This window comes from Gnatocerus cornutus, chromosome 5 (assembly GCF_029298725.1).
Source record: "Gnatocerus cornutus isolate USDA-ARS CGAHR chromosome 5, icGnaCorn1.1, whole genome shotgun sequence".
Lineage (NCBI taxonomy): Eukaryota > Metazoa > Arthropoda > Insecta > Coleoptera > Tenebrionidae > Gnatocerus > Gnatocerus cornutus.
Genome location: NC_142237.1, coordinates 17,435,939 through 17,460,335, shown reverse-complemented (window position 1 = coordinate 17,460,335; position 24,397 = coordinate 17,435,939). Strand labels below are relative to the sequence as shown.

General features: G+C 35.4%; 2 protein-coding genes across 3 annotated transcripts in view; one reads left to right on the top strand and one right to left on the bottom strand.

The window, feature by feature from the left end:
- Window positions 1-287: 287 nt before the first annotated feature.
- LOC148175236 (uncharacterized) lies at window positions 288-1,650 on the bottom strand. The gene is made up of 4 exons (XM_088035660.1): window positions 1,521-1,650; window positions 1,158-1,465; window positions 917-952; window positions 288-734 (listed from the first exon to the last, which is right to left on the bottom strand). The coding sequence occupies exons 1-4, from the start codon at window positions 1,603-1,605 to the stop codon at window positions 399-401; spliced, it is 765 nt and encodes a 254-aa protein (XP_087891786.1). The 5' UTR covers window positions 1,606-1,650; the 3' UTR covers window positions 288-398.
- Window positions 1,651-18,087: 16,437 nt separating this feature from the next.
- The window catches only part of LOC148175234 (uncharacterized), a 129,489-nt gene continuing 123,179 nt past the window's right edge, over window positions 18,088-24,397 (top strand). For both annotated transcript variants that reach the window (XM_088036731.1, XM_088036730.1), the window contains exon 1: window positions 18,088-18,404. The gene's annotated coding sequence lies outside the window, so the exon portion shown is untranslated. The remainder of the gene's footprint in view (window positions 18,405-24,397) is intronic.

Sequence of the window (24,397 nt, the reverse complement as noted above, 5' to 3'; positions counted from 1 at the left end):
TTTAATTGATTACCTCCCTCATTTGGAATGTGGTTTAATTTATCTTACAATTCCATCACTCTCTTTGATCTATTATTTCTACACTGCAACCGCAAAAAATATAATTGGTAAAGTTAGACTATCTCAGAATTATCCACAGAGATTATATTTGACAGACATGAAAGTTATAAACTAACTTCATGTCTGCATTCATTCGCAACTTTAATGATAAAGTATCTAGAAACAACAAATTATATCCTCCACTTGGAGTAGACAATATCCCAACTCCAGAAATATTTAAACAACAATTTCCCCACTGTCGTCTCTTATCTACGTGTTTATTAAGTAAGTTTATAAAACATCTATTAAACAATATTGGAACTTCGATAATAATATTAAAACTTCGTTGGCGGCATCTTTTACTCGTCATGTAGGTAATGCGGCGGTGGCGGCGGGAAGAAGTCGTTATGCCGTTTGATCTTATCCCTGACCCTATTGCAGGCTTTCTGGTCTTTTATCTGCTCAGCAGGGCAAGCCAGCTGAATTTCCCTAAACAAGCAGTGCACAAGTTTAACGCCGGCAGGATTACAAGATTCAGTATCGGAGGTATCGCGGTTAGCTGTGGCATTCCTGGCTTCAGCCAAGCATGCAGGAATCACTTTGTCCTGGATCGAGGCAAACCAGGATTCCTTCGACATGGTCTCTTTCACGAAAGCCGTAAATTCGGCCTCTTTCGGGTTACCATCCTCGTCCAACTGTTAAATAATGACGTGATTAGTGCAGGGATATTTACTGCGTGTTGGATTATGCGGTTTGTGTTTTCGGGATTATTTTCTGTTGTGAAAATGAGATTTTGTACAACGCAATTGCGGTTTTTATAATGGACAGGATATAACTGATTTAGTTTCACTAGAATTAGACCTTGACTTGTACTTACCATGTTTTTCTTCTGACCGACGCATTGGGCCACACACTGGAAAAGAAAATAAATTAATAAACATTCATTCCTAAATTTACATTCAAATAGTTTGCTTAAGTTGAGTCACATGTGCGCTTCTTTATTGGTCGTGTCTCGTGTCACTACTGAATGACATTTCCGATATGACATTACAAAAATGTAATTAAATCTTCCCGTAACACGTAAAATGTTTTCTCATATATAAAATAAGTCCACTCACCGTCATCTCCCTCCGATGTTTTTCAACTTTGTCGCACCTGAAAGGATCAAACTCTCCTCTTCCATCCCGTCCTTCGCCTTCAACTTTCCCATCTTTGTGGGCCACCTTCTTGAAACATTCCTTCTTCAACTCCTTCAACTTCTCGTGATGCTCCTCGAACGTTTCTTCAGCGCAGCAAAACTTCTTCCTTCTAAAAGGCGGCTTACACTTATCCTGATTGACCGCCTCTTCATCTCGACGGCTTCTCGGGTGCTGCAGTTGGTAGTCAAAAGAGTTGAACTCTTCTAACTCATCAGCGAGAATTTGATCTAGAGTTTTAATGGAATAGTTAAGTACACACTTTGGTAATGGAATTTTACTTACTAAATACAGGATCGTTAAACTCGTAAGCTGTGGTAATGACGGCAATGGTTATAAGAAGAGTAACGGCTACGATTTGCTTATTCATGGCCGTGCTAGTTTATTACCACTGAAGAGCGATCATCTCGGCGGCGTTTATATAGCAGTGGCAGCGGGAAAAGAAAAAAATGTAATGAGCAGGTCGGGGGGATTTTAGCCAATTTTTGTTTAAAAGCTTGAAACAATTTAATTTGACAGGTGGAGTCGCAAAACAAAATTAATTAATTTAGAGCTTTTTCCGCATTACCTCATTTGACGTATTTAAATTTTAACTTAATTGAAACGCCTCGCATTGGAATTATTTCAAAGCTCAATTATAAATGACAGTAAAGCGTATGAATTGATTTTTTTACTCAAAATTATTTTATATTAAAATTAACTCGATCTTAGCTTTAGGACAAATTGGGTTGTTTCCGTTTTAAGATAGAGTTGTCGGATAGAACCAGCTGAAATCTTTGCTATAAACGGCAGTCTTATTAATAACGTGAGACGTCCGTACTTTAAACTAAAATGAAACCATTTTAGTATTAAAAAATTGTCAAGAGGTGATCAAAAACTCGAACGATGTTGTACAAAAGAACTTTTATCGAAGTATTTGCTCTGAAAGCCCCATTAGATATCACTTTTATAGTCTCGAGACAATAGAACATTGCCTTTTTATCATCTCGGACAAGAACTGTAACACTAAAAATGTAATTAAACCCATGAACATGGTCAATACATTAACTCATCGTGATTACAAGTAATTACAAGACCACCACAAAGACATAATTTCCAAACCGTTAGCAAGTTTGACCCCTATGTAACACTTCATAGTATCACCTCTCTGCGGGTGCAAGCTAGCGTTACAAACCCCGAACACTTTCAACATTTATGGCAGTTTTAATACCCACATGATAAACCGAAGAGTCGTCATAGATATGTTAATTTTTCTATCTAGATGAGAATTAACGGTACTTGATGGAACGTTTTAAAAATAATCGCTGCGTCACGGTAACACCGGCAACTTTATTTACATGATCATGTTTGTCATAATTAGACACGATTGTCGAACTGATGGATCGTAGTGGTGGCGGCAGAGATTAAATTAGAGATTGGATAATGCTCGTATAATATGCCAATTTTTTTAACAGTTGCTTGGCCGTGAACTTGACTCTTGGTGAAGGTGTAGGTCATGTTAGTGGGGTGAAGTGAACAACCTTAATTGTTAACAAGTAGAATGATCGATATGAGTGACCCAGTATTGAATTGAAATTTCAAACATTCATCACTGCTCCAAAATTAAAAGTTCTGATCTTTGAGGCTGCAGCTGAAGCGAACGAGCTTTCGTTCTTGGTAACCGAATATTTGTTATAGAAGTTTTTAATAAAAATCTATCAGAACATCCATCAACTCCAAATAATTCCTCGTACCCGAAGCATCGAAATACAATAACACTGCTTTTGTGCAAACTCATTTTGTTGCATCATGTCATGACATGAGAAGCATCAAACAGAAATAAAAGTTTCTATGAATACCTATCGATTATGTGTATAATATAATAAATGGGGCAACGAGTGTTGATCCTTCGTTTCGAAGCGGCAGGATACCATTACAGAAATGTCCTAATATCCTTGTTGTGTGCCGAACATTGCTCGATAAATCAAACAAAATTGATTACAAAGTAGACAAGTGCTGTCAACACGAGCTTTTCAAAAAAATGACACTGCTTACAAATGGCTTGTGACGCTTTAATGAACCGATTTTTAAGTTTACCAAAAGATTTCACATGATCGATTGTTGCAGTAAATTGTATGCAAAGGAGGCGTGTTTGTTTGAAGTTTGATGAAAAATTGTTAAATGCGACAAATTGGGGTAAACCGAGGGTAAATAAAAAATGAGTTCTAGTATATTATTAAAATGGTGCAACAATGTGTAAGCACAGAAATGTGCGATTATTCTCTGTCACGTAATTGTGTACTTAAGTATAAAAAACTTATATAAGTGTTGAATCAAGTTAATTATAATTATATTTACTTATTTTACACTTCTATGAATATGACGTTCTGAACAAATTTATTTTTGTCGGCCTTGAGGGAGTTGTTACAAAATACTCTAAACCGTGTCTCTAACTTAATTTTTTCTTGAATCTAAAACGTCCGTTGGCTAATGTAATTACAGTATTCGTATTTTGACAATAAATTCTGTACCCTCCTGTATATTCTCCAATAGCTTTGAAGCCTGCAGCTATCTCCGTACCCCACAGCATTCAAAGTAAGTCATTACATATTCTATTGGCCAAACAGGCATACTTAGAACTGAATTTATTGCACGGGAGATTCATTAAAGATAAAGAATTGGATACAGATTTATTTCAAAACTGTTTTTTTCCCTTCAATTTAAAATGTGACGGAATCAAATAACTCGAAAATCTGTTGTCACATTTGGCCTGATTACACTGTGTTTCAGTCGTGTTATTTCCGGGAATCCATCCTATAGCTAAATTCAATAAAATCCTAGTAAATTCCGGTTGGCTGTATGGCGCACGTCGGGTACTTTCACTTCATTACTTTCATAAAACCCTTCTTCCCTTTCCGAAATGACCTCATAAAGCAACAAAAGCAAATTTCCTTTTGTTTTTCGTACCTTCAAAAGTGTATAAATCACAAAGCACTTATTCCAACCTTCGGTAGGTGTGAGTTTGTGTCCGCCTGGTATCTTGGCACACTGTTGATTTATCTGAGGTGTTTTGCGCTCCCTGCACTTACAAAAGTATCCCAGGAATGTACTTTATCTAAGTTTAAGGAACGGGCATAGCGTAAATTTGTCAGATTGTTATCCTAGATACTGCGACGTCCGTAGGCTTGCGGTTGGTATAAAACGTACGCTTTTATTAGATTTAAAGGGTTGTAAAACCGATATGGACAGTAATCGAGCCTTTATAGCTTTTTCTTACACTTTTTTCGACGAAACTCTTTTCTGTTTTGGTAATTGGATAAATAATGCAGGATTGAGGTGTAGCGTTATCTAAAAACGTGGCCAGTTATTGCATTTTATTACATAATAAAAAACAACTTTATGGTGGTGTTCTGCATGGTTAATTAGAGAAAATATCTTAATATAAAGTGTAGTATGTCAAAAAGCGGAAAATAATAAATTGCACTGCATAGGGCGTGATTACGAACGTTGCATGTGACACGTTAGGAATGCAAATATTGCACTCGAGTTGATAGTATGTTTTATGTGTGCTAAAATTCAGTTTTTAATGTCTTTCTGAAGTAACACGACATTTTCAAGATTTTTTTTCATTACCGGTTAACTTTGTAGCTGGTTCGTTTAACATATCATAAATTATAGCGTAAATAAAGTATTTGTACAACTAATTAGAAAACAGGATTTTGGACGAAAACATGTATGTGAATGCATTCCTGCAAGTTTGGCTGCATACCATACAAGCCGTCAGCAAGAAAAATTTGATCCTTATCTATAGCCATTATAAACCCAATTCCCATGTGTTGAGTTTCAAAATCATAGAGCTATCTATTGCCCCATTTGTCACCCACGACAATCCTCCGGATTACCAATTCTCCGTCTTATCTCAGATTATCTCGTACAAGGAATCATCGTGTTTCTAGTACAAGAAACTATCCTAGGTCTTTACAGCGTGTTGTGTTCGATAACAATTAATGAAGATTTATGACTTTGTAAAAAGAAAAAACACTATAATTTACGATTTGATCGCCGATTAGATCTTGGGGAACTCAAACAAGTCCAAACGCCGCTCTTAATTCAAATCTTTGAATAATTATCCGTGTTTACATGTAGGAGTTTTACATATTGGTGGGTCCTAAAATGTAATGAGAATGACCATATGTGACGTGTGGTAAGTATTTTTTTTTTAATTCTTTGTTGTGCGGATTATTTTTCCCTTGGGGCTTCGCGAAGAGATTATTACAATTGCTTCCGTGATTGTTATATTATTGTTTCTGGTACTGTTTACCTACCCGGTAGACGGCGCTGATTTAGAAGGGTTAGGGCTCGAGGGGAATTAGGAAGAACAGTCCAACCCTTTTGGGTTTACGTGCTATACTGTGCTAAACATTTATCAATTTTAAGCCCAAGTCGTGCGCTTCTCTCCGGTCGCTTTCCGTGCACGGTTCAATTGACAGCGGCAATGTCCAATTACACCGTTTAATTCTCAATTGTAGTGTTGTTAAAATTTCGGCTTATAACCCCTCAGTTCAGTTCCGCACAAAGAGACGTAATGCCATTATATCGGAAGGGTTTATAAGGTTTAATATCAGATTAAATTTCAATATATGATTGCAGCATCGGTGCCCTGGCGATTTTACTTCCATTTTATTAAGGTTTTCGCTAGCAAAATGCCATAGTTTATAGCCAGTGTTTTTACGGGAATATTACTCTTTTATTATCGAAACGGTATAAAAATTCCGAAATAAAAGACACGGATATTCATCGAGTTTCATTATCTCGATATCAGGAGATTGTGGAGCGTCTTGAGTTATGACACTTAAAATGTAGGAGGCAGCTCGCCGAGATCGCATAATGGATTTGATAATGTTATTGCGGTCATTAAGGCCAGTTTAATTAGAATAAGTTAGGGTTGCGGTTTGTTGATCTGCAGACAAGTTTTAATAACCCATTAAGCTTTTATGCATCATGGGGGTCCATAGAACTTGTCGTTTTCGAACGCATAAATCCACATTACAAGATCTAAAACAAAGTTAAATGGATTGAATTGACAAATTTATTACAGATGAAACGACTGAGGGGTGGTTCAGGGGACGCTGAAGCTTACTCCATTTTAATTTCCAGAACCACCCCGAATCGATTATAAGTGTGGATTAATTGGGCTTTGCAGCATCACTCATCAGGCTACATCATTGTTAAATTTAATTTCATTAAACGGATCTTTCATCTTCAATCTTTTTTAACAAATCCGGCACGGTTTGAACTATGAATTTATTTTTCCGCAGTAATTCTCTATTGCTGTGCTGCTTTATTCGCTTTAGATGTGTTATTTAACTTTTAAGTCTGTTTTTATCTGTTTCCTGCTCTCATTTTAAATATAAAAATAAAAATATGCCAGGATATTCCAGCATTTACGGTTAATGCGGACACATCAGATTTTTACTATGTGCTTTATTACAAACATTTTTATTTGCCTGCACCTGTGCATTAATGTCAGGATATTATGCATCTCATGAAAGGCGTAATAAATGCACTTCACCTTACTTTATTTAGGGGTTCTGACACTTTGTAAATCCTTTTAACAATTTTAGAAATCTGTAAATCCTTAAACTCGCGGTCATAAAAACCTATTTTTCTGTGGGAGGAATTAACTGCGTCGCTCTTATATGCACATTTTTCATTTATAAATCTGCGCTGGTTTATACGGTTGCAATCGATGCTTGGGCATCAAAATGGCGTGCGGAATTCGAAACCTAATATACGGACATAAAAGAGCTCTGCGGTACAATTGAGTATCTCACAAAAAATGTTGAAAACAGAAATATAACACAGAACGTAAACAACGGTGAATAAAAAATGGCTATCATTTTTCGTGGAGGGCTTAGAGTTTCCCGTCACGTTTACAAGAAAGAAACGAGTTAAACGGTCAGCTGTTGGTGACAGCCGGTCGTGCTTGGTTAAGGACACAAAAGATACTCGCAGGGTCTCCAGAGATGGGATTCGCCTTATACTAGATTATTGTCTTCGCTTTCTAGAAGTCGAGGCCGAGCTGAAGATTTTAAATTGGTCTTGTTGGGGATTAATAACGAGCGATAAATATTTGGGGCGGAAAAAGGCCTGAAACGTGTAACGTGTTCAGGTTGTAGCCGGATCTAAAGTAGCGTATTAAGATATAAAGAACTTGAGCTAAAACTTGAGAGCTTTACAGCTGGAATATATTTAGTGAGATTTAGTGCAGGACGAATGAATATTTCTTCCGAGCGTTCTTATTGCCACTTGTAAGGCTCAACTCCACTTTAACAATTCAATGTGGTAATATATGACTTTATTTCGGAATTCGTCAAATCGATTCTATAGATTACTCTCGTGGTGTAGGTGAAAATGAAAAATTTTGTTTGAAGGCGGCAATTTCTCTAATTGAACATTTGATTCCATTTCATTACTTTGCCAAACAGCCCTACCATTTTTATGCTCAAACAAATAAACAAATTCATTCTCTCGTCACGCAATTATAATAAAATAAATATTTGCGATTCTGCCATTTTAATCATATTCACACAGCTCTAAAATTAGCTTTCTGAAATATTTAATAAGGTTTCAACCACACACCAGCACTAACGTGGCAGCAAAAATTGCGAAACGATGTAACATAATTAGGATCTAATCTCATTTTCATTGTGCTTCGAGCATTTCATACTTGAGAGATTAGAACGAGATTTTTCCGCTAAACAAAAAGCTCTAAAGCGGCTAGCAGAGCTTTAGTTTCGCGATAATCTGTCTACATATATTACATTGTACAAAATTTAGCGGCGTGCAATTTTTATCCATACAAACCAGTGAAGCTTCGACAACGTAATAATTTTTATGGTATGACATATTTGTTTGTGTTGACGTGTATTGCGTGCACATGAAAATAACCCTGTAATGGTAGCTGTCAGCTGGGAAAAATAGTGGAACAGTCCTATCAGACAAATACATTGCGCACGTTAAGGGACTTTGATCGTTAACAGCCTTTGGAAAAAACGCAAACATCCCAAATCGACAAAATGGGGTTGTTATAGGGGAGAAAAACTATGATAGTGTCACGCCCTGCGTGTTGCAGGCAAGCACTGATACAAAATAACGTCATAATTAGATGTTGAAGCCAGCAAAAAAGTTTAAACTTCTTCATGACGTCTGAGATGAGTTTTGTTATCTTTGAGCTTCAGACTTAGTTGCAAGTAAACATATTTTAAACCGCGATGATTGGGATGAGTTCCAACCACCTCGCAGCGTAATTTTGCCCCTCTTAAAGTGTTTCCCTTATCAAAACTGAACGGAAACGGAAAGCAGTTTGGTAGTGTGGATGAAAGAGAAACTTTTATAGCGGAGTTCAAAATTCAGGCATTGATAGCGTTCTTCATTCACGGCCAATTGGGAAAGGTCGAGGGATGCATACAGATTTGAAATATTACGATTCCGAGACACGCGCTGCTCTGGCTTTAATAACAATGTGGAAAACCACTAGAAATTCACTCGTTCTAATTATAAGCCCGTTCACTGCAAAATGAAAGCTGTTGGAAAAACCCATTGAAAAATTAAGAACCATGATGCTAGAATTTTAATCAGACATTGTCCTTTGTGGATGGATTAAACATTTTATTCGAGCTTTAGATACAGTTTAAATGCGTCCCGGATACAATATTTTACGACTTCTCCGTCGTCTTGCTAAAAATTCTTCAATTTTAAACAGTCGATAAACGCTTTATGGAAATTATACTCAATCTAGTTAATACTTTGAAATTTAAAAACATCAGGAAGGGAATTTTAAAACGTTTGACTCTGAATTAATTTATACCCGAAATCGATAATGGCGGTGATGTTTTCTCAAAGTGAATATTAATAGCGGTTTAGCATGCAACCTTCTTCTTAAAACAGTTTCAAACGCATACGCGCAAACTCGAATGTTTATTGACATTGCAATAAAAATATAGTGTAATTTGAATATTGTTAACATAATTTTGTTTTTATGTTTAATTTAGCAGCAATGTTATACAAATTTAAACAAATCCTAAAATTAATGTAAATATAATGCATTTATTGCGATCTAAAATGCAAAATTAATTTTCCAAATCCAATTTGTATTAGTTGGATAATTTAGTCATAAATTTACCACTGTTTGTATCGAGGGTCGCTAAAAAAGCAATAATTAGTTACATGTCTCAAAATTGCCCACAAAACTCTCGTGCACCCCATCTGTTGTAGCAAGAACCGTAGGGGTTCTTTCTCCCGTTTGTTGGAACAATGCAAAATTCGAGAGATGTGTGTATGGCGGCCCACGGGACCGTGAAATATTTAAATTAGACCCTGTTATGCACACTTCTCTTGTTGGTGATAGGAGATTGAGCATTAATGCAACATGTTGCGATTTACCACCAACTGCCCATCCTCTTTCTCTCTCCAAATTTGTGTTTATATACGAATTTCTATTAATTTCAAAAATATGCGTTTGTGAATTGCAGATGTGTCAAGTATGAATATGTAAACGCATTAGTGGAAGAACGTGTAATGCAAGCTTTTACGGCAAAAGCGCCGAGCCACTATGTCTTCCAAATACAATTATTCAAAATAGGTGTATATTTAAAGAGAGTGTTTGAAACGTCGGTACGAAAATTTGATTAGACACACAGGGCTGGACGTTGTTACTATTCCAAAAATGTAGACGAGATGTGGAAATTGGGGTTTTATTACTATACACTACTCGCGGATATTTGCATCTTAAATTGAAAAGTGGTGTGCGGTAATTAGCTTGTCTTTGATCGTTATTAGTACCTAAGGGTAGAAATACATTATTAATTGCGTCGTAATGAAGAGGAGTCACTTTGTGTATATGAATATTTAAATATTTTGAAGATTTTACCAGACTTACAAGTGTACAAAGTTAAGTGCATATCAGAATAAAACGGAAGAGATACATAAATTTTAAAAACGTATTAGTGGGTATAATTTATATCCACACATGTAAATACTAAAATCGGCTTATATTGGAACACTATAAATTACAGGAGAAATGAGCGTTTCGGTAGTCATATTTCACAGCATTATAAAAGACTTAAAAAATTAAACCTGGCGCATCCACCATTTTTAACGTCGTCTTAATTTTTCTTTACACCATATAAGACAACCATCTCGTTGCTTTATGTGTTGCAATATAAATTTTTACGTTAACAGAATCTCTCTACGTGGTGTACTTTTGACATAAATCGTCCATGTCAAGCAGTTTCGTAATTTGAAAAATATAATTCTTTGGAAGCGGTGTGTACATAACAAAAACTTGAAGGATAAGAGGTTTCACTCGTCATGTTTTTACCCTATTGTTCGTTGACGGTAACGCCTGGAGACGTCTTGAAGATAACTTAACACAGTCTGCCGCATCGCGTCTGACGTCATTACTGGAAGAAGCTCCTCTTTCAGAGACAACAGTGCTAATGTGCATGTTATAATTTTATTTCAAGAAGTTTCCTGGATACTCTTTTTTTGTTGCTTCAGTTTCGCTCCGTGTCAGAAAGTTACCTCGCGCTACCAAGTCGGGAACGTAAAATTGGTCTGTTTAATGTTGTTATGAATAGTAAGTTTATGAATTATTCCTCTTTTATGCTTTCCGAACAAGGCTTTGCTCAAAAGTATACAATTACATCACAAGCTCCACTTCTTCAAAGAAGTCGTTGAAAAAAAGGCGAATTTCTTGAATATTCCAAAGTAATTATTTTAGCGCTAATAACTAAAACGGAATAGCAATGGAGCTGACTGTTCTGGTAATTGCTTCACTTTGTTTCAAAGAGGGGTTCGAACAGAAAAAACAAACGTGAAATTAAAACCGGTACAGCATAACATTCTGCTTGTGTATGATAAGAAATTGACAAAAGCTGAAGGGATTAACTTAAACCGATTTTCCAATATGCGCTCTAATATCATCACACGCGTCGTATTTTTTGTAGAAATGATAACAGTGTAAGCTTAGAACCCTTAAAATTTGTTTCAATTTGACCCTTATAATCCCGCGGATCAGGATCAGGACCTTGATTTGAGTTCGTCAACAGCGCCCTCGACCTGACATGACCCGTATGAAGATCCCATCACAGATACGGTCTGCTTACCGCAAACACCCTAAGCAAACACTTCCATTATTACATTGTTCTCTAACCTGGTATTGGAAGTATTAGCTAGTTACTGGACAACAGAATAACTGATGAGGGCCGGCCCTTATTGCGCTGCGATGGACCCTTAACGTCAGATTTACATGAAGTTGGGGATTCTTAGACAAATCTAATTTTAGCTTCCCTTCTCGAAAATGTCTCAATAATTATGGATTTGCAACTTTAAGTATGCTGCAGTCAATCAAAAGAAATCAATTGTGGAAATCTGGAAAATTCAGGGGAAATATTTAGATGATCCTAAGACTCCAAAATCCGAAGTTTAAGAGGGTGTAAAACGTTCGTAAAATCAAAGAAAATTCCAAGAATAAATTTAAAGATCCATTAGGGGCTGTTGAAATTTGGGTAAATGTGGTTGCTCATTATTGATTAGAAAGAAAGATGGATTTGCAATGTCCGCAAACATAAATTTTCATTATTATTGTCACGTTTTAAAAACTGCTGATTTGTTATTATTTATGGTTTTCCAGCAACTTTGTCCATTCATCACGAGTTGTCGAAACTCGCACCATTGCGAAATGATAGAAATAATGCATTATGCAATTTATTAAGCGTAATTTCCGCGCTCTTCTGAGAAATGACGCGACATCATTTTACTTTTTAGAGCTCGTCGTCGAGCAAATCATCCTTTATCATATTAATCACAAAGGGGCTTGTTACTATCCGCCCTCCGAACCAATTGTAAACGAAATAATTTCCATCCGACTTCTGGTACAGATGGTTCATTGAGGGTGAAATTACATTACCATAATATATTCCGAAGAGAAATGAATCGATGAAGCTGAGTGCCAAGTCGAACAAGTTTTTTTCTTGAGTAATTATAACCACCGCGCATTTGGCTAACAAGGCATCGCGTTAATAACAGTAATGAATTCGAGGATTAAAATCGGGAGCATCTAATGCAGTTGAGATTAGTCTTCGGTACGGCTTTGTAAGCTTTCTGACATCGGCTCTTCTCTTGGTGCAAATCCATGTTCTTCGCTTAATATACAATAATGGGTAATATATCTAAAGGTGTTTAAATTTGACTAGGTAAAACGATATCAAGCTACTGGGTCAAGTTATTTAACTCCGAATCCCTACAAGCTTGTGGCCCGTATTGTAAATACTTTAATCCCGGATCAAAGGACACCTGATATCAGAGATACTCAGGACTGCTATTTAATTAGAATTTCAATTGAATTATTAACACAGTAGTGTAGATGGGGAAAGCTTTGAAACTTTGAAGTTGCGTTTCCGTGTGAAGTTTTTAAACAATTGTGTTATATCATTAGATACACAAAGGTACAATTATCATCGAGTCAATGAACATTACAACTAGTGATGGCAAACATAAATAAACCAGATGGGGAAATACCATCGGTGCACGGGATTTCATGAATTAAACACGTTTGTTAAATCTGATGTGAAGATAAACCATCAAATTTCATTTACACTGTGTCAATGTCCGGTGGTTGCAGGATATGCAATAACTATTTTTATTTGACACGTATCTACCACGGCTATTGTTGAAAAATTACATTGTTAGAAACGCGTGCAATAATTTCAACAAAATGTAATTCGGGAAAAGGTTTTATGTACTTTTTCAATTTGGTTAGCGATACTGTTATAATAAATCAAAATATTTGTAGGTGGGATTTCCAAAATCAATGCGAAAGTACAACCATTTATAAGTAATGTGATGGTTATTAAATATTGATGTTTTTAAAACGCTAATGGAACTAAACAAATAATGGGTGACAATTTGGCACTGTAAAGTATTGTGTTACAGTTCGTTGTACATTTGTTAAATATCCCATGCATCTAAAAATGTATATTTGCTGTTAAAACATGCATATGTATTACAGATCGTTAATGTTTTGTTGCACGATAAATGTTTGCTAAAAACTACCTGAGAAGTGCATATTCTTTAGTGCAATTTTTTTCCTATTTTTAGACTATTTCAAAAACTGGCTCAAATCTTCAATTCCATGGACATTTACTTTCAGTAATGTAAGTAATAGTGTTATACTTTGCCCACTTATGTAATAACAGCAGTAATGTGTATTTGGATGCCTATGTATTACCGTTTTAGCAACGGTCCAATTGCTGGACCACATTACACCATTGTAATTACAGCGCCTAATCCACCGCCGCGTTCCGATAATTAAGCGAAATGAAAGAATAATGGTAAAGCATTTCTCCATTATTTATCCGTTTTTACGGAACATTAAAGCTTAAAAAGCTCGGCAAGCTTTTAAATGTGAGGATAACCCTCACTCATTTTATTATAAATACTTAAAATTTGGGCGAAAGTTTTCCTTAAAAAAATCGATTTAGCTGAAAATTATTCATGAAAAGCGGGCGTTACTCGTCCCTCCTGAGTGTTACTGTACACAGGACTGTGGTAATCTCACCGCACGTTCTTTCACTGATAATTATCAAAGCATGAATAATGAATTGCACACGTTCTGTGCAAACAACACGAACAGAACTCGAGCTACATGCACCCGACTACTCCCATATTCCGGTGAATGATGGTGATAGCAGGCACTCTCGAGACGCCGACAGCCCCACCCTGTCTGTTCCAATGGGTCTTAACAGCCCCCAGAGACGTGCGTGCATTTAATCAATACAGAGAGGAATGTGCATCCAAAGGTCTGCGTTAATTGTAAGGGTTTGGGGTATGTACACACTTTGATAGTATCACAGGCTCTAAATACGTTGAAACAAATCGATTCCTAAGTTAATTGGAAGAATTAGAATTTATTCCAGTTTGCCTTTTCAAGAAAGCCTCAGCTTGTTTCTGCGATCAAATGAACAAAATAACTCAATGGCGGTGTTCCGTTGTTCTAGTAAAGCCCGCAACAACAATATTCCGTAGGCAAATACGCATGTAAATGGAACAATGGCCTCTATTACAAAGTCAAGCGACGCACTCTAGAACGGCATGTGTATTTACAAATCATTTGTGAGGGCGCGCTTAAAATATCCTGGACGCTTTACTCCGGTTTCTAGACAGTTCCGGTGATGAATCGCTGATATGATAAACCATTCTGACACAACGGTCACTGCGAGTGATGGAAAAGACTAAATATCACAAAACGAATCGTTTAATTTCGTGCTTCGCAAAAATAGTGGGGCTCAGATTAAATTTGAATTTGTCAGTAGTTGGTAGAACTGGGATTAGTGGCTAATCTAGTTTAGCTTGAGGAGCATCAATCCCGGATGGCCCTGTTTCTTACACTCTATCAAATCCATAGTTGCTGGTGGAGGGGTTGCAGTATTCTGAGAGAGTCTCTGGAGGTCACTATCCTACTTTCTTAATTAGTTGGCAAACTTTGTTAATTTGAGTCTTGCGTTGTCAACATGACTGCTGCCGCCTTCTCACTGCCACAATTAGTTACTCCCTCGATTCAGGTTTCAATGAAAAATACATTTTCAAGTCTTTTGCGACCAGAGATCGACTTTTAAAAATTATAGCACGAGCGGGGAATCCAAGTATGGAGAATTTTAAAGTTTAAAGTGTCACATGGATCGCAGAATACCACAGTGAATAGAACTTTTGTATATGAAGAAGACGTGAAGTCTAGACTACGGATGTCATTACCGCTCACGTGCATGAAATTGTACTCACGTTCGGAATATAACTTCGTTGCAAACTAAGCCTTACTTGAAATTTTTCTAGATGAAAAATGTGCTAATGTGTGGTCACAAAAATTTTGAGGTATTACAGGTGAATGGACGAATAATTCGCTTCTCCATGCATTAATATTCGAATTACAGATTTCAGCAGCGTGAATCGGGTTGGGTAAATCAATTAGACATTGTCGAAACTGATACATGAATCCCGTCAGCTGGCCAACATGGTCATCCCGTGTGGTCGACATTCCTGTTAACAGTCCATTCGTGTACGCGTGAAATAAGCAAGCGGGTTATTGACACAAGTGCATGACATCAGATGCATTCTCTCAAGTCGTCTCCCTCGCCCGGATTCGTTCCGGGTTCTATATTTCCAGATATCTCATATAAATATGCAGCACACGTTACGGAGTTGTTTGTTCAGTTGCGCATCAAACTCAGTCAATAATGATTGAGAGTTTTCTGAATATTTTATTAACGCAACGTTTTGAGAACAAATGGAAAATTTACAAATTAAGTTTCGATGCGTGTGATTGATCAAAGTACACTCCGAGAAGCTGGGATTTAGCATGTGTCGAAAATCAATCACGGAGATGTGGTAGTGACAGCTATGTGTTGTAGGAGGACACAATAGACAGAGTTATTGCCACTATCAGCTCATAGCAGGCATTTTTCCGAAGCAATAGAGGCGTGGGATAGTTCCAGACTGAAATTCGATTACAAAATGTGTATTCATCGCATTAGTATGGAAGAACGTGTAAACACGTTTAAAAAACTCCAACTTGCTTTCAATATCTTTATAATAGAAACTCAAAAGAACAATTTTTGTTTCAGACCTATGCGAATTTGAAATTTTAGTCTCTTCTGAGAAAAACTAAAATAAAACTTGTAAATTGAAAAAAAAAATGGTTGAATCTGTGATATGTAACTACGAATCTGTCGTAGTTCTGAAGATTTGTAGCTTTAAAAACTTTATTTAATAAAAAAAAAAATTTGAATCTATGATGTGATGTGTAAGACTCTTAGGAAATAGGTGAATTGAACTAGTTTTTAAAATTACATTATTAAATTATTTCAAAAATATTTTTGGGTCTTAAAATCTTGTCTCAGATTTATCAAATTTTCAATAGCAGAAATCAGACCTATCGATTTATCATTGTGCGTAAAATATTTGAATTTTTTTAACCACAATCATTCATTTTTACAATTTGTAGAGTTTAATGTATTTTGACTTTGTAGATTTTTAACACATTGAATTTTTCACACATGTATTTGTAATTTTACAAATCATTGAAATAGGTTCTTCAAATTATTTGTAAGTTATATACAGAGTGTAACAAAAATGAGTTTATTAATTTTAACTGGTGTGGTAGATTTGATAAAACAATAACTTTTTTTTTGCGTTTTGTCAAAATTCAAGCTCAACTTATAGTGCACAAAAAACATAAACATTGCCACTAGTCGGCAAATCACGATCAAGCAAAAAATCGGCCGATAACGCTTTTGTTAATTTCAATTATATGATTCTGTTAAATTTAGTCGTAATTTTGCCGGTTCCGGAATTGTTTTTAGGACAGTAAAAGTGCCTTTGTTGCCAGATGTTTACTTTGAACATGTTCTCTAATCTCCAATTTTATTTTTAGATCGATTAAGTTTTATCAATACGAAAAGGGCAGAATGTCTTGCTTATTTAAGTCAAATTTAAATGATTATTTTTTACTTGTTTAGAAAAGTTTTTTTTAGTGAATTCAACAGATATGTTTTTCGAATTTCGTTTTTGTCGACAAGGTTCAATAAGTATGCAAACGAGAAAGACTAAAACTTCATAAATTTTCCAAAAAATGTTCAAGAATTTTAAAATACCGCAAAGAAAAAAATTGTTAGTTATATCGAGATTTACGACCAGTTAAAATTAATAAACTCATTTTTGTTAAACTCTTTATATTATTATAACTTTCAAGCCTTTAGATTTTTTTTTTTTGGAATGTTTATAATTTTTTTTTTAAACCAAAACTCCAATTATCCTGTGTATGCAAAAAAAATCAGAGGTAAAAGTCATATTTAATCTGATTTACAAATTAAAATAATCACAAAAATGGTAAATTGCCGCATTTTCCATCAAATCAGCTTTTTACGTATCAAGCAACATTAAGTAAATAAAGTAGATATGTTTAAAAAAATTGTGTATGGCAATTTGTAAAACTCAAAACTAATTGTAATTGTACAACTGCCAAGTCTAATCATGTAAATTTTTTGCAGTATTTTCGTTGCTTTCCGAGCGTCTAAAAATACACAAACAGGCATCATGACAGAAATGTAACAAACAATTTCTGTGTAGATGGATGTTCCCGCCGTCCAATTTTGATAATAACGTTCCTTGTAAAATAAATTTCCTCAATAACGACACGTCCAATTAGAGCTCGGTAAGGTGCTTGTTTATAGAGCCTCTTTTTAACCGATTTGTCAAGCAAAATGGAAAACGCCTCATAAACATTAATGAAGCTCAGGCAAAATATCTGCAGAAAAAGAAACCATTCGGACTCATCGTTGCGTGTAAAACTGTCTTCCTTTTATTTCACCTCAGCTTCTAATAGTGCGCATTATGAACCCATAACAATGTACTGCAGTTTAGCAATGACAACAATAACTTGGTGTCCCCGCGGCTAAAAAGCCCATTAGATCCTCGAAGAACGTGACCCAATTTCTTTGCTCCGGTGCGTTGTCATAATATCTTTCCATACACTTTTAATAAAAGTTTAAATTTGTGCCCAAAGCTGCGACATAATTGGAACAATTTCCCGTCACTGACTTCAATTAAATTAATATGTTTTGGGAAAGAATTTAGGAAAAGTGAACCACTTAGAACCGCTCCGAGACGCGTTTAAATTGTCCTTTGGTTGACGGATATCGTTCTGGATATATGGAGGGTATCGATTCCGGTCGGAGGATTTCGTCGGGAAAGCAGCAGCGCAAGCGTACGTTTGTCCTGTTCAAAGGACCACGAATCCTGATAACACACCAGTGTTTCAGCTGCTTACGAGAGGCTCAAATCGCCTCTTGTCTAGTCTCGCTGACTTTCGTATGACGTAAACATTGCGACTTTATGTTACACCAAATTTTTCTTCTCAACACCACAGTTCTGAAAATGTAACTAAACTTTGTTGGGATATAACTCACCCAAACACGTGATAACATTCATTTAACAAACTTTTGCGAAGCACTCACCACTGGCCACTTTCGAACTCTATGTTAATTAGGACCTCTGTGGAGTTTATGTGGAGTGCACCAAACTTTTTCTAAACTGTTGAAAGCTTTAAAGTTTTCTACCAACGAAGACTTCTATGTAAGTACAATCACAAGGATAACACAACACGAGCACCAAACACTTGCAATTCTTGTTAAAAGCGTGGTGGATGATCATCGACACACCACAAGATGCTACCAAATGTTTATTTCCCAAAAGTCTTTATAAATAATTAATAACGGCGCGCCGCGGCGCCATGAAATTCCAATTATTGGAAATCGCGTTTATAACACGACTCATACATTTGGAAGCGTAAATAAAATTAATACACTGGATTTGCTCATCTGTGACGAACAACTTCTGATTTTAGGAAAATTGGTACGAAAGAACATGTCTGTTGATGATAAATTCAAACGATATTTTCAATGCCAACACACAGATCAATACGCTCTTATAAAAAATGTAATGGAAACACTTTTTTATTTTGAGTTTTCCCGACAATAATGTAAATTTTAGATGAAAATTACATCTAATCACCGAAAATCCTCAATGTTTTGTTAGGTGTGTTAATTTTTAATGAACCCACAAAACTACTCTCACTGTTAATTTTCAAGCACAACTACCATTTATGAATTCACTAACCACTCATTAGTCACCCCAGTTTACCAAACTTCGGCTATTCACATGTTTGTAAATTTGAAAGCCACCGCCTGTGATACTTTTCACCTGATTAATGTACGAGTTACCACAAAATTAATTAATTGAAAAACTCAAACTTTGTGTGAAATTCTGCGGAAAATTGAGTCCTTAATTTTTGAAATTGAAATGAACTGCGACTCGTCCAATTTGATCCTTGCTTATAAGGAACTCCATATCCGGTGCGAATAATACGTTCTTCACTCCGATTTTCCCCCCTTTAGACTTTCTAAGGAAAAATATATCCGCAAAAATTGATGCTTATACGGATAAACATCAATATTTTCAATTTAAAGCCTGCGTGAATGAGTTATAACCGAGGAGTAAACAGCACTAATGGAAAGATTCGAGAAAATAATTTCAGCTCTGTTTGCTCTGCTTATTTTAATTGTATTTTCAAAGTGTCGCCTTTAACGTTTCAACTTTAAACTATTGGTATCTAATTGTCCGTTATTAAGCATGAAATGTCACGCAAAGTTCATAAAAAATTATCCTGTGAACCTCATTTATTATCTATTGCGGAAGACTCTGATTGACATTTAAGAATCGAACTTATTCGACATAATTTATTAAAACGCAAAACTTGACTTCATGTACACTTTTTATGTTTCAGCATACTTTGAACTTTCAAAAGTTCGATATCGATTTGCAAAATACTTGCTAATAATAGTTAGACGCCTGAATCATGCAATCAATAGTTAAAGTTCAAAAGTAACTTTTCATTTAGCGGTTAATATTTAATACGATAAACGACTAATCGAGTCATCGTTACTGTGCATTTAGCAAACAATTATTCGAAGACAATTTTTCGACTGCAACAAATCCTGTTTATTGATTTCGTATGTGCTTGAATATTCCAAGTTGCAATTATATTTAGCTCAGTTTGAGGTTATAATCAAATAGAAAATTAATATTATCGTTTGTATGATGTTGTATAAAGTTATTATTAATTTAGCACCCACTAGAATTCAAAGTACACAATTTGTACAACAATATTGGGAATAATGTTTACATTAATAAACTACTTTAGCATTGTATTATGCTTGGTTAGTTTGTTTTATTAAAAAACTCCTTATTGGTTTACCATTTACTGGTTGCGCTAATAAAAATGGTGAATGCGCTTCACAAATTGCTGTTTCTTTATTTGATTCATCGATAAAGTAATATATCTCGAGAACTGTACACATGGAATCGATATCTATATGAATCCGTAATGTAAACTAAACCAAGTTTCAGGATATCTTACAGATATCATCAGCAGCTTCGGAATTTAATTTGCATCATACTGTATTAAATCGATATAAATTAGGTTAAATCTGACCCCACAGGACTAGGCCACGGCTTACATCTCGCAACGTTGGTCACAGTCAAATTAACCGGTTGTAACATTAATTTAACATTTTCAAGCTTTGATCACATAAAATTTATTTACTTAAAATGAGTTTACATGATAAATAGGTTACGAGGAGTACAAAGCTGAAATCCATTTTATTAAAGTTCCGCTATTATAAAGACAATTCCCTCAGTTAATGATTCTTTACCTTAAAAATCAAGTTTTTGTGCAACAATAGCTCTGTTGTGTGGAAGATAGTGATTAAGCTCCCTTTTAATTAAATTTTCGATTGAGTTTTCATGTTTGTAGGTGTGAAAATTCCATGAGATAATTAAATACCGGGTCAACATTACAAAAGGTCATTGTTTAGACGTTATCAATCAATACACGTTGTGAATAACTCACTTCATTTTTAAATATTCCCAACAATTGCGGTTAGCGCCATTTTTTATCAGGACACATATAAAATACACTTTTTAAAACGAGGGGAAATGCGGAATTGAATGTAAACTCGGTAACAATGGAAAGTTTCAACGAATCCGGTTAACGTTATTTTTGATTCTACAATTACACGGGTTGCTTAATTGAAAAATGTTGGGGGCGTTGGAAATCGGTTTAAATTATTTCGTGTGATTTGCAGATTTTTATAAACGGAAAATGCACGTTCGCCGTATATCATGACACAATTATCACTTTTGAAGTAGAAGCACGGAAGTCGTTTTCAGTTCGAGTAATAAAAGTGAAAAACTTCAGTAAAACTACATTTCCAAAAACAAATACATCAAGTTTTAGTTATTGTTTGGGAAACTTTTACAACGGCGTTTGATTGGTAAAAACGGAAATATTCAAATTACTTTTACTTGGTATTTAAACCGTGACTCCTTGAGAGTATCTCGGCTCTGTCAAACTTATTTACAAATTGAATGCAGCTTAGTTAATTTAACTTAATTAGCAGAATCCACCCAAGGAGCTCTAAACATAAAACTCACAAGCTAAGACTGAAAGCAGCTGCAAATTTTATCCTTGACTGAAATTGCTCGCAACGATCCAAGCTAATCGTACAACACACAATGTACACTGATTACACGCCAAACACCACTGACCAAATTAAGTTTTTGCAAGTTTAACACCAAACTAAGCTAGTTCACAACGGCACTTATCGGCTCTTTACTGAATATTACCGCCATTAACCGAGATCATTGAAGCCGATCAATAAAAATGTTGTACTTATCGTATAGACACACTTAACGAAAACGGTTTTCACCTGAACCCTATTGAAATTCCGGCTAAAGCTCTGGTAATTTCGCTGTGCGATTGTACGAAAGCGAGCACATTTTTACTAGAATCTACAATGTTTAAAGGGTGACTACAGCGTGCTGGTTTTAATATTGCAAGATTATGGAGTTCTTGGAAACAGTCGTTCTTTATTTCAGGAATAATAGTAAAACAAAATGTATTACGTGTTTGTGTATGCTGCAGGAGGGTAATCGCAGCGAATTTCTATTTCGTTGTGAAAAAGACGGAGTGTATAAGTGCTTTTATGATAAACGAGTCTTTCTTGAGATTGTTTATTAAGTTGTCTGTTTTGCTATACCGGGAAACTACATGGGATTTCATCATTTTTTATTTTTAACTTGTTATTCTCGGTTAGAACGGCAAATTTTATGAGTGGAAATGAAAATTTCGCGGGCGTCGACATGCCGAGGAAACAATCTGTAATAATAACATTCTCGGAAGTTTTGTGGCTTGACAACAATTTTTGGTACAATTTTTCTAAATCGTTATCGCTTCAAAGCAAAGCACTTACACTTCAAAACTATCACATTTAAAGGTAGACATGTATTGCATTTTGTCACTCAAACGGGTCTTTACAACTCTAATATAAAACTTTCCATAAAATACTTGAGCTTAATATTATGGCTTTGAATCTAGGTTTGTGATGTTAAAGTCTGGGGTCTCGGTGGTAATCTCATATTCCTAGTTCACGTTAGCTAGAAATTCCGGTGTTCAAATATTGAAATAAGGTCATGAAATTTTATACATACAAAACGAAGATATTTGGCAAGTAAGCATTAGTGTGATTTTATCCTTTGCTTTAACCCCAAACGAATCCATAAATGAAAGCCAAACGGATTTTAAGCTGAACATTATTTCTGGTAAATGGTGGATGCGCCGGGAAGTTATCTTAAAAATATGTACAACTGTTGTTCTCATTTTTAGTTTTTAGCATTTTTTTACTGTCGTAGTAGCACTCGTAACTTATGCGCATCCTCGTAAAATCCTAGCACTAACTGTGAGAGAAAAGACAATAAAAACCTTTATGGCTCACACTGGTTACAAAACGATAACACTATGAAAATTACAATTCCTACCATATAATTACCATAAAAAAAGTCCTAGACGAAATGATTCATAAAACTTGCATTTTTACGCCACAATAATTGCAGGATTTATCAGCGCTAAAACGCATTTTTCTTTCACCTGTTTTGTCTGGTGCCACGTTCAGTGACATGTAATTGTTCCTTCCAACGCTCCAACTTTTACCTCAGTTTTAATTCAAACATTTCAGTCGGAATTTCAAGACTTTTAATTGAAAATGTGATTTGTAGTGTTTGAAATATAAATTGGGTTTTCGAAAGTGTCGATTTTTTTAATAACACTACTAAGCTAATTGGGAGATCCATCAAGAACAAAAAGCAGCGGCAGTGATGGATATCCGTGCGTTGTTTATAGTTTCCTGGATTATAAAAACCTTTCGCATTAGATAAATGCAACAACAACAGCGAGAAAGCTCCCGTTTTTCATGTCGCCTCGACGCAAATTATTAAAAAAAGCTCGCATTCCGAAAAGCACAACCGCGGCCACATTTCAGACGACTAAAATTTAACGTCTACATTTTAGACCGTGAAATATGTGCATTTCCGCGCGGTGTATGCAATAAAATTTTAAAGCTCGTGTCGTGCTGTTATTGCATTAAAATTATTTAGGTATTCCGGGCGCTATTTTGTAACACTTATGTAATCGTATTTCCGACCGATAAAGTCACGGTTGTAAACTTTACATAAACTGCTAGACCTCTTCAGCAGCGCATCACGGCAGTCTTGAACGAATATCAAATATTCATGTCTTTCGTTTGAGCACAATATGTGAAAGCGTTTAGGGTTGTGAGTAATGTGTTGTGAATAATGCGAAAAGACGCTACCTGGTGTCTCATCAAAAAATCCACTCGACAACCGCAGTACAGTTGCATGTTTTGCTTTGCAAATAATGAAATTTCAATTTAAAAGCCCCAACTTTATTATGTTGACTATGTTTTTACAAATCATCAAAATCAACATCAGAATATGAAAACTCTGTTATTACTTTAGCATTTTTAATTATTGATATCGCAATGCGGTTGGTACTACCTGTATAAATAAAATAAAATATTCATGCTACCAGAATAAAGAAATAGACAATTTCCTGAGAAGATTACAAACACGTTTACCGACCTTTTATCGCGTCCATAACAAAACAGCAGTTACACGAAGTTACTGTAAAGATAACGTAATAACAATTTAAATGTCAGAGTGTAAAAAACAGTACTAACATTCATGATTAGCGTTAAAACCAAAACTGCAGCTTTCTTGCAATTAAAATTCCTCTAGGACTTAAGCAGAGAACTTTATCGCCAAGGTGAGAGCTCCATGCATAACTGAGTGCAATGAAAGTAAATGTGACATAAAAAGTAATGCCCGTTTTACCTTACTCATGGCGGATCTGCTTATTGTTATGGTGAAAAATAAAAGTTGCGCAATTGTAAAAAGGTGGAATTACTTCCAGACGTGTTTTTTGCGCTCTAATTATTCAAATCTCCAAAGTTTTTCTTACGAGATAAATGCTAAAATTATTCAATGCTAGGTTAAATTATTATTATTATGATTCAAATTGGTAATGGTAAAATGTGGGCAATAATGGAAATTAAATTTGAAGATGAAATTATGTTTACCAAATTACGGGCTTAATTGAGTTTTCGGCTTTAATTAAATAATTGTTTTGTTTTTATTATAATTTTGACGAAATA

What these genes read in the sequence shown, in the direction of transcription:
- LOC148175236 (XM_088035660.1), bottom strand. Translation starts at nt 1,605, where the DNA reads ATGAATAAGCAAATCGTAGCCGTTACTCTTCTTATAACCATTGCCGTC. An exon ending in GTTTAACGATCCTGTATTTA is followed by an intron (nt 1,466 to 1,520) that starts GTAAGTAAAATT and finishes TTAAAACTCTAG; the next exon opens with ATCAAATTCTCGCTGATGAG. An exon ending in TCGGTCAGAAGAAAAACATG is followed by an intron (nt 735 to 916) that starts GTAAGTACAAGT and finishes ATTATTTAACAG; the next exon opens with TTGGACGAGGATGGTAACCC.